Raw genomic sequence first — 11,093 nt, forward strand, 5'->3', positions numbered from 1 at the left:
AAAAGTTAAAATACACCTAGGCACCACAGGCATAAGGACTATCTATTAGCAGTGTTTGGAGAGCCATTCATCAAAAAATCTTGATGTGCCTTAGTATATACTGTGTAAGTCCATTCTTATATACGCAGTCTGGAATGGATATAATTGGTCCTGCTACTGGAGACATTGGGTTAAATTAAATTGTCATTTAGCATTAGGATCTCCATATGTTAGTTCTGGCGTCTGTTTTTATATTTGTTTTCCAGTTTGCCTCTTGCACAGGAAACATTATGACTTTCTTGAAACATTATCTTAAAAGCTCCAGGAGAGAATACACAAGGGCTCTCCTAGTTCTTCAGAATCATCTTTTCTGGAATGGGCTAAAGGCTTACAGGAATGTTTTCTTGACTGGATGTTTTGTACACAAGAATACTGTATGCTTGGGGGAATGGGACTATTGGTGGGAAGACAGTTGTTTCGTTTTCACAAAATGTATAGCGTATACAGATTAGGAAGAAATATATATTTAAACTGGAAGACAGTCTAACATTATCCCATTTTTCGCAGAGTTGCCTGAAAGGAAACCTGGGTTTCCTATTAAAAAATGGTTACAGGGAAAGGAATAAAATAGGAATCTGTAAATAACACATTTCTAAAAATAAAAACAAATTTAAGCTTGTGCAAAATCCTATATGGACCTTCTTATTTTGGTTGAAACACAGCAAGCTTAGCACAGCCTGCTTTTAATCACCGAAATGTCTAAAAAAGGTTTTATTTTAGTTTTGGCCATCATTATGAGATCAACTAATAGCAGATGTCAGTAAAACATGTACAGTAGTTCCATCTTTGAGGAAGAATGTGTGTTATGGATTAAAAAAAAAAAAAAGTACTGTAATTTATTTTTAAGTACCAGAGAACAGTGCAAATATTTCTATCCAGAATAATCACTGAGACTTTCTTTTTGTGTTCTGAATAAAGAATTATCTGAAAGTCTTGAATTTTAAATCCCTTCATTAAAAAGAAATGTTGGTTATCTGTGAATAGAAATTAGATTTCTAGAGCTAGCTGGAATAAAGTCCATAAAATAAATCTGCCTTCTAGAAGAGACTGTTAAACTTTGATCTTGGAAGTGATACCTAGTAGGATGTAGTTCAAGTAATTGCTGCCCTCCGTCTCCTCTTTGGGCCAGGCTCCATAGACTGTATACAGCTCCTTTGATCAAAATTGTTTACTTTTTTCCTAGGTTATACAAAGCCAGATTCAGGGCTCAGTTCTGTCCTTGTATATTTGTGTGCTCTCTCTGATTTCCCAAACCAACGCATATGCAAAGATGGGTCCTTTTGAGAAATACAAACTTCGATTTCCTTTTTTTCTTCGTGATTTTTCATTCTAAATATACATTGTAGATAATCCTCACAGGAAACCTGTTGGTATTAAAATTGATATACTGCATTTGCCAGACACTTTGTACACTAGATGGATTCTTTTAGCTTAGTAATAGATACTAATCACAAATACTAGTGAAGGAGTTCATTTTAATTACTTTTAAGTAATACAGGTAAAGGTGTACAAGATACCATGCCAGGTAGGTCCCATACATGTAGACCTATTTTCTACTCCAACATACATCAAATATTTAATTATGTTTGAATAATACATTACTAAAAGTAATATTGTATCTTCTGGCTGTATTTTGAGGGGAGAGAAAGCTGGTTGTGTGATTTTTTTTTTTCTTCCTTGTTTTCCACTATAAGAAAGATGAAGAATTTAAGATAATATGATTTTGAAAAGGGAATATAGTCTTTACCATTATCAAGACTAGAAGTTTTGGAAACTGAAATTTGTCTTTGCTGTTTGCAGGAGTGAACGAGCTCGCTGGATTACAGTGCTTGGAAAGGATACTGACCTGCAGAAAACAGACAGGACAAGTAAGTCACAGATAAGATTTCTGAGGGCTTTGACATGAAAACAGAAATATACTGCCCCTTAGTGGAGACTTAAGCAAGTGTAGACTCTAAATCCTAAAAAATAAAGTCATCCTTGCCTTTTTTTTCCTGGGTTCTGTTGGTCTAGCTACATGAACTTGTCATCTTTGAGCACAGGAGCTTTCTTGAAGAGTGCTCTCGTGTGCAGTAATTTCAGTTTGCATTTGTTAACTCTGGTTTGGTTAGTTGTTTCAACTTGTTAGCAAAAACACAAAACCACTTACATATAAAACCCAAGCGTGCTCACGTGTAACTGCTCAAGTAGAAAGCCATTTGCTTCATTTGCTACCTCCTTTGAGGTGTTCTGGGGAGTATATTCTAAGATGGAATTTTTTTTAATTATAGTATATGTATGTTTTTATTTGTTTTGTTTTAAGTAAAGATAAGATTGAATAATTCAGCCTGGCTAATTGCTTCCACAGCTTTGACTCAGGTAGAGATCATCAGAACTTACACAGCAAAGCAGTCAGATGAACTGTCTCTTCAAGTGGCTGATGTTGTTTTGGTTTATCAAAAAGTAAACGATGGTGAGTGAACATTTTTCTGTTAGTAACCATCTGTCCCTACTGCTGGTAAATCCAGCCAGAAGAATTTGTTTCCCAGTAGCACTGGTCCTACAATGAATGAAAGTTCAGCTTATAAGAAACACTGGAAGAAAGCTGTAGGTTCAGGCTTTAAAGGACAGCCTCTGTTTAGGCAAGAGATGTTTAAAGTAACTCATCTCATCTGTCAGAACTTATATAGATAAATAATTGCAGATGGAAAAGATGTGCTGTTTTGATATGTGAAATGTCCACAAATAATAAATGGAATTAAATTCTCCCTATAAACATGGATCTCAAAGACATTGCAGTGAGTACCAGGTTTGTCTGAGTAACAGCAAACGTACCAGTTAGTTGTCATGTCATATACTGTGCTTCACTGCCTGTTAAGTATAGGGGTCTAATGATGCAATTACTCTGTAGTAAGAGTTTTTGTGCCAGTATTCTGCTCCATAATAAGTGTTTTTTGTGCAAGTAAGTGTTCCATACTACCAAGTACCATGAGATCTAAAGTGATTTTTGCCTGGATATGCCAGTGATTCCACTAATCTCTCATACGGTTCTGACTCAGTGATGCTTGGTGCTCTCAGCACTTCAAGTATTAAATTTTGACTTAATGCAGTTATTTAATAATACATACAAAATCAAAGAGCCTGTCTGTTGTGCCTGCATTGCTTTTTTTCTTTGGATTGCAGAAATAAGTTACTTCAAATATATCTGAAATATAATATGTAACAACATATTTATTTTTACTCTTTTGTTCCTAGTCTGCCTGCATAAAAATCCTGCCTAATCTAGCTTTATCTTGTACTTTATTCACTATAAAGATAACTGCATCCTTTATTTGATGAGTGTCAGTTGTCTCTATACAAGTGCAACACACACGGTTTTGAAAAAAATACTTTTGAAATTACTTGTAAAGATTTGTTATTGTCTGTTCATCCTTACAGGTTGGTATGAAGGGGAACGACTGCGGGACGGCGAGAGAGGTTGGTTTCCCATGGAATGTGCTAAAGAGATCACATGTCGTGCCACAATTGACAAAAACATGGAACGGATGGGACGTTTACTTGGACTTGAAACAAATGTTTAGACATTCTTTTTTTCCCCTTCCTACTATTTCTTTATTACAGAATTTGCACTAACTGCTGTCAGTGGGCACATGGTCACATGCACTGCAGCTCTAGCGTGGAAGATGCGAGTCACAGATGCACAAAATCTAGTAACAGAGAACTGATGTTTCAGATAGTCACTGCTGTAGCTTTGCGTTTTCAGAGAGATCTGAACTGAAACCTGGCTCAACCAGTAGCACATTTCAACTAGAAGTAGTTTCTTAGGTGGTGGAGATCAGCCATATGTTCTTTTGACTTCATTTCCCTTTCAACTTCAGCTACTTCACTCCTGCATTCTTCCTCCAACCATCTATTAATTTCTTTTAAAAAAAATCTACGTTCTCTGTAGCTGTCTCCTAGGCAGACTGAACACAAGAAACTGCAGCATTACATTCCCAGTACCACAGAGTGCTGCGTTAATAGGATACTTTCCAGCTCTGTCAAGCCTGTGACCTGAAATACAGAATAAGCAAATAGGCAATTCAGAAAGGACTACCTCTTCAGCACAAATCCAGGGAAGACCCAGACTTTGGAAGGGAGTAATTAGATCACTTTTATAGAAGTTAGCAAAGTTGACACAAGTGCCAGCAGTTTACAGGAAAAAATCCAGAGAAATGCATCTAATAGTGGTGGTGTTCTCTAACGGTGTGTTGTTTATTCAGATTTTTGTCTCCTTGTAGTGTTCCAGGCTTGAAATGATTTCTTAAAACAAGGAATAGTAACCAGACTTTGCAAAATACATAATGTTGAGTAGCTTGTTCCCAGCTATTAGTGCAAGGCTCTGTCAGCCTTCACTTGTCCTTGAGACTATTCTTAATATAAAGTGTTGTGAACTTTTTTTTGTGCCTCTATCAAATGGTCCACTCTCTGTCTCAGCTCATTTCCTCCAGGAATTATTTCCCCCCCACCTGTCCTTGACCCCTCGTCTACAGAGTAAACTACTCTACCAGATGCTTTTAGCTCTGAATCCCCTTTTTTGGCAGTATGGTTGATTTTCCAGTATTGTGTTGGATAGATTGCACTTTTTCAGATTTAGGGCCACATTTTTAATTCTCACAAAGTCATTTCAAGTGGCAGAAAATATCCATATGCTCTACCTATGAGTACATTTTTCCAGCTAGTTTCAACTTCACTCTTAGATGTTCAGAATTTAGATGTCTGAACTCACAGTTTAGGTATTTTTAAAGGAGTGTAACTGCTAGAAACTTGTCCATTTTGTTTCAGTTTTCTCTGTGTCTTTAGGACTTCAGATTAAGTTACTGTCTTAAAACAAGAATTTTGATGGTGACTGCAGAAAACATGAAGTTTGGGTATTGGGTTGTTTGCTTTTGTTTTTAATCTTTCTGCTCTTCTGTACCAGAGGAGATTGGCTCTTCTTGTGGAGGCAGAAGTTCAAATGAACTCGAGTTTACGTTCATCTTTAGCCTTTGTGAGTATCATGTTGAATCCACAGGTGAACAAAGAGGAAGCAAGTTCTGTAGTTTTTTTTAAGCTGCCAGGTCTTCTCATCTCTATTGTATAAATGGTAAGAAGATGAGGAAAGATTTGGAAGTAGATAGATCAGCACCTTTATTTTGCTATCTCTTTGCCTTCCCATACAGAAATGTGACAATGCCATTGGATGCTCCGGGCAAGTGATAAGGAGGGAGGGATATGATGGATAAAATAATACTTGGAGCTTGCTTTCAAAGGAGTTCAAATTGGTGCTGCTTCACACATGCTCTTCTCGGATTTAGAGAAGACTTGTCACTATTGCACTACACCCACCACCAGCTAAATTTTGCATCCGCAGTTTAGCTTTGAAATTTCACAGAAAAAACAACCACTTGATGTTGCGTGAATAAAATGCACTCAAAAATGAAGTAAATACCAGTGCATCTTTTCTGTATATAAGTGTGACAGTTTGCATGCTGTATGTATTATAAAAATCTTCCTCCTTTAAGGACCAGCTGATGACTCAGCAGGGTTGCATACATGTTAAATAAAAAATGAGGCAACAACTTGTACAAAGGCCACCTTCTTGTCACATCTCTAGTCTTTCTTTCTTTCTTTCTTTTTTTTTTTTTTTTTACAGGCGTTGTATGTTGTTTTATATACTGTAATATGTTGGATATTTGATTTGTGAATGAATTTGATGTTAATAAATGTATCTCTGTAACGATTAAAAATTTACTAGGAAGGCAGTAATTTTGTACAAAAATAATTTACCTTTTCAGTCTGACAAGTGGTTATACAGCCTTATAAATTAATTTATAAGTGGACTGATGAAACAGTAATAAAGCTATAAACTGTAAATTGAACAAAGTCTTATTTAACATAGTAAAAATACTGCTAATATTTTAACAAATCTTATTGTACACAGGCAGATTTTTAACACATTATTGAATGTATAAATGTAGACATTAATTATACTCAGATGTTTTTTAATACATTGTATATATTTTTCAGACCTAGTTTTTCCAAAAATGCTGTATTGTTTTTTAAAGGTATTTTTCATTTTTTGCTATTCTCAGACACAGTTCTTAAGGAATTAGAGACATCTATGATTTTACAGGACAACAATCAATAAAATGCTTTTAAATTCTTACTAAAAAAGGCTTCAGTTTTTCTTCAGAAAATACCGGTTCAATGCAAATTGGTAATGTCATTCTTGTCACTAAAATTAAATTCTGTTCTTTACAGATGAGGAAATTAACCACCTTCCCTTCAGGTTAAAGATAAATAGCAATCTTAAGGGTCCTATTTCACTGTACTTGTATTCACATAAATTTGGCACAGTGACATGAAATGCAAGCCTGGGAGTGCACCTTGTCTCAGTGCTAGAGAGACGATTCGCTAGAGCTGTCGTGTAGAAAGAAGCGGTCAACTGGCCATAGCAAACTGGATTATGATAAGGAGGCAGGAAAACAGTACTCTTAAAGTACCTACATTGCCTTCTGTGAGCCTCTAAAAACCTGGTTCTGGGATCAGATGCATCTTGCACACCTGCCTCTTCTGGAAGCTGCCTGACTGTACAGAAAATAACTCAAAATTAACTGGGATGGAATGATTAAACAGGGCTCCAGTGTAGAGCACCCCCTGGGAAAACAGAAATGTGGAAGCCAGTTCTTGTTCTAAATATGATGTGTTATTTGCTAATTAAAATACAGTAGCTGTAGGAAGACTGCACCACAGTAATGTGTAGGTTAATATTTAAAGGAAGATCCTCATTCATACTAAGGCTAAACCACATCCAGGAAGAGCTGTAAGCCTCCAGCTCCCTAGTGTATACAGACACCTCCTATACAGTCCTACTTCAGCTGCTTCTGCACTACAGCCATTTCTCTTTGAGCTCTAGGACATTTGGGAGTGTTGTTTTAAACCATATACAGTTACAAATAGTCATGCATAGTCAGTAAAAATATATTACAAAAAAAACCAAAACAAAACAGTTTGGCAGAGGTGGTGGTGTATTTCAGCCTAAATTGCAAGTGTTTAAATTTTCCACAATCTCAGCTAATACATGTGTTTGTTTAATCATGGTAGGAATGAAATCTCAGTTTTACACTTGCCACGTACTGAGGCAGAAACAGTACTGAACAGCAGCACTACCAGTAGCAAGCCCCCCCCCCCCCCCCCCCATTCTCTTCATAGTGAGCCTAGACACCTAAATTGGGACTGTGGACTCTGGCAGGCCATTAAGCACCCTATCAGAAGCACAGTAGCCACCTAAACTTAACTTGACTGACTTAGCATTTCCAAATACTAATGTGACATAAATAAAGAACAGTTACTAATACTGTATATTTTCTGCATCTTTATAATATCATCCTAGGAAAATAATAACCAGCACACTTAGTGTCTACAGAACTTTTTTTTTTTAAAGTTATTGTGCAATATTGAGTTTATGACCTTCATATCGAAGACTAACTTGTTTTTCTTTATGCAGAGCTCATTTTTTTAAAAAGTTAAAAATAGCATTAATCTTTAGTCAAGCTACACAACCTAATGAAAAAAAGTCTTAGTGCAACACTAAGTAAATACACAGTGCAAAGTGTATTTACATGCACATACCTATTGCATGTGATCACACAAATGTCTTTCTTCTCTTGTATACCATTTATGAAGTAAAAAGTTAGTCAAAGCAACTGGCAAGAACACTAGTGTTTGTTAGAAACAAAGCTAGAGGAAATGTCACTGCTGAGACTGGGGCAACCTGAGGAGGCCTTGTTTCCTGAGACTTACACAGAGATTAATTGTGCTCTTAGCTCTTCTTTAGCCTACAGCTAATTTTCAACAGCTGTATTCTAAGGACACAGCTCTAGCCTTTAAGCAAACTCGAGGGGGACATGAAGACTTAATGAGCAGCACTGACTGCTGGACCGTTGCAAAGCCCAGCGCTCCAGAAGGTGCTGGACTCTAACAAACACACATGCAGAAACACCCTCATCAAGCACACACTGCCCTGGGAAACAGAAACAGTCATCATCCATGGCTAGCTATATTTAAAAATAAATAAATAAATAAAAATAACCTTAAAAACCTGACTTCAGCATTCTCTCTATAGGTCACTTACTGCCCTGACCTTTGGAAAAGGCTAGTTTTCAAACTCTTTGAGGAACACAGACATTTCTGGCACTTTTTGGTGTAAGAAAACAATGTTAAGCAGCAAGGGTTAAACACACGGAAGTGCAACTAATACCATTACTGACACATTATTCACATCATTACTTTGTAAGTCAACCTCTGATAATGCCAGTCCATGATCACCTCAGGGTGTCATTCATCTGGTGACTGCCCTGATAATACAATCTGACACTTGAAAGTGTCTCCCACTTTTTTTTTGGGGGGGGGGGAGGGGGAGTTGAAAGCATTACAGTCTATCATTGATTTGGTGAACTAATGTTAGTGGTCCAAGCACTATCCACTACCAGTGCTGCTTTTCATCTTCTGGGTTAGGTAGACATTTTAGCCAAGAAGTACTGCAAAACACAACAAGCAGACCAGACTGGCCACAACTTGCTAAACCTTCCCCCCCCCCCCCCCCCCATAGTAATATGGCTAATATCAAATCCTCCTCCTAAACAAAAACCAAGAAAAGAAAAAGAAAAAAAGAGACCACACACCACTAAGACTTTACAGTCTGGAGGGGCCCCACACAAGTTTGCTGTGTTCAGCCCCCTGCTATTGCACATGCTTCTACCACAGCACTTAAAAGCACAATCAGCTTTCAGCTATGACAAACTCACACAGGTGTGCCCCCCAACCCCAAATCCAACTCTTCCACTCAGCACGCACTGTGCACACTTGGGATTTCCCCCCCCCCCAATCAACTACATCTGCACCAGCATGATGTCCTGTGTTTCCAACACAAGCTGTTATCTGCAGAAATACAAGCCACAGTACTACAGAGAAGTTATTCCACTTACCTTGATTTAACCTGTGTAAATCATATCTGTAGTCACCATTGGCTGTGGATGTAGCAGAAGCCAGGAGAACAGTCGCCCTTGTTACTGCAGCAATGCAACTGCTGTGTAGGCACGTATCGCTTCAGCACTGCTGCCATCCGCCTGTAATGCGCCAGGAAAAGCATGCACATCACAGGTGGGCTGCTCACGCCTCCCCAGCAAGAGTCTAACTTTTTACAGCACTCACCAAAAAAAAAGCACAACTACTTTTGGCTCCAGCGTATATGTGGACTTGTAGCACAAGAAGTGTATGCATTCATCTTCCAAACCACAGACGTATTTCCCCTCTATCCTAACATCGTGTTACTAATTCTTCATCCTACATACGGTATAGATGTTTAGGATGTTAGGCAGGCAGAATAAAGCACCTCGAAGTAAATGAAGAAAAAAAAAAGTCACAGCTATAGACCCTGGTATTTTACAGTACACACTAGACCATCACAGTGAAATCCAGCATTAGGAGCCAATTTGCGTGCAAGAGCAGCTGATGGTGCTAGGACACGCGTAAACCCTAGTGCCAATTCCTGCTGCCTCTTTCTTACAGCAGCCGCCACAGCTATTAGCCTTTACCACCCGGTCACCAGCCTAAAGACGCTCTTGGTTAACGAAGGAGCGCACCATAGCGGCAGATTAACCTCATCAAACACTCGCGTTGTGGTAGCGCTGTGATGACCTTTTTCATCCTCAGACTTCCAGCCCAAGCTGCAGCTGGCAGCAGGTCACACACCACTCCCAAAGCAGCTGCGGCAGGGCCTCGGCGGCCGGCAGCGCTCACTCCTCGAAAGGGAGACCTCTCCCGACCCTCGGCACCCCGCGCCCGGGGCACCTGCCCTCCCCCACAGCCCCCGCCGCCTCAGGTGACAGCGGGGCAGATGCCCCTCGCCGGCTCGAGGTCGCCACGAGGCCCCTCACGGTCGGCCCCCTCGCCTCACGCCGCCCCCAACGGCCCCAACGGCTCCCCGCCTCGCGCCGCCCCCAACGGCCGCCTCCGCCTCGCGGCCCCACCCCCCAACGGCCGCCTCCGCCTCGCGGCCCCACCCCCCAACGGCCGCCTCCGCCTCGCGGCCCCACCCCCCAACGGCCGCCTCCGCCTCGCGGCCCCACCCCCCAACGGCCGCCTCCGCCTCGCGGCCCCACCCCCCAACGGCCGCCCCCGCCTCGCGGCCCCACCCCCCAACGGCCGCCCCCGCCTCGCGGCCCCACCCCCCAACGGCCGCCCCCGCCTCGCGGCCCCACCCCCCAACGGCCGCCTCCGCCTCGCGCCGCCGCGCGGCCCCCGCAGCAGCGCTGCTAAGAAAAAAGTCCTCACGTTCAACCCCTCCCCGCCCCTGCGCCGTGTGCTTTCCCCCCTCTCGGGGTTAAGATAACGAGGTTAAGGCGGGCGGGCTTGTAAAACACCCCTCTCCTGAACAATAGGGACTATTATAGGGACACTAATTCGACGTTCGGCCACACAAAAAATAGCTTTCCCACTATTTTGCCGGCCTTGCCCCTCTCTCTATTCCCATTAGCTAAAAAAATGTATTATGTGGAAAGCCTTTCTGGCAATTAGTCCTTACCGCTTTCAGTTCCCTCTCTTCGAGGATGAGGCCGAATCCGCCATTTCCCACAGTGGGAGTCACGCAAGGCTTTGACGACAACTTTATGAAGCACAGGAACAGAGCTGGGCTGTGGCTGCGTCTCCACCATCTCCAGTAGAGCAGCAGCAGCTTTGCTCCTCCCAGGTGAAGCTGTAAATAGCTGCAGGTAGAGCAGCCTCCTTGTTGTCTGCACCTGCAGCTAATTGACCTGCTCCTATTTTCAAATCTCTGGTTGAACACCTGTCAGCTAATTTTCATAAAGGCCAGGCTTTCCGAATGCCCCCAGGAACTTGGCACAAGCCCGAATTCAGCCCAGAGCTTCAGCCCTAGGTGAAAGGGGGCAAAGGGAAGGGCAGCTCTGCCACACGTTCAACAGCTTCGGTCACAGTAGGGTCTCCTCACGTCACGCTATTCTAAATTCTAAAAATACACAGTATTCAGATGTTCT

The 11,093-nt window shown here is 41.2% G+C and overlaps 1 protein-coding gene and 1 long non-coding RNA gene across 4 annotated transcripts in view; one reads left to right on the top strand and one right to left on the bottom strand.

Annotated features, from left to right (window-relative positions):
• Positions 1–6,213, top strand: part of ARHGEF26 (Rho guanine nucleotide exchange factor 26) — an 88,233-nt gene extending 82,020 nt beyond the window's left edge. For all 3 annotated transcript variants that reach the window (XM_064516514.1, XM_064516513.1, XM_026096853.2), the window contains 3 exons: positions 1,840–1,907; positions 2,387–2,491; positions 3,457–6,213. In XM_064516514.1, coding sequence (XP_064372584.1) covers positions 1,840–1,907; positions 2,387–2,491; positions 3,457–3,599 — 316 coding nt within the window. In that variant the 3' untranslated portion in view covers positions 3,600–6,213. The remainder of the gene's footprint in view (positions 1–1,839; positions 1,908–2,386; positions 2,492–3,456) is intronic.
• Positions 1,495–10,030, bottom strand: LOC112981313 (uncharacterized). Its single transcript, XR_003258676.2, has 3 exons — positions 9,253–10,030; positions 9,027–9,167; positions 1,495–1,885 (listed from the first exon to the last, which is right to left on the bottom strand). It is a non-coding gene; the product is annotated as an uncharacterized LOC112981313 (long non-coding RNA).
• Positions 10,031–11,093: the final 1,063 nt, after the last annotated feature.

Source organism: Dromaius novaehollandiae, chromosome 9 (assembly GCF_036370855.1).
Source record: "Dromaius novaehollandiae isolate bDroNov1 chromosome 9, bDroNov1.hap1, whole genome shotgun sequence".
Lineage (NCBI taxonomy): Eukaryota > Metazoa > Chordata > Aves > Casuariiformes > Dromaiidae > Dromaius > Dromaius novaehollandiae.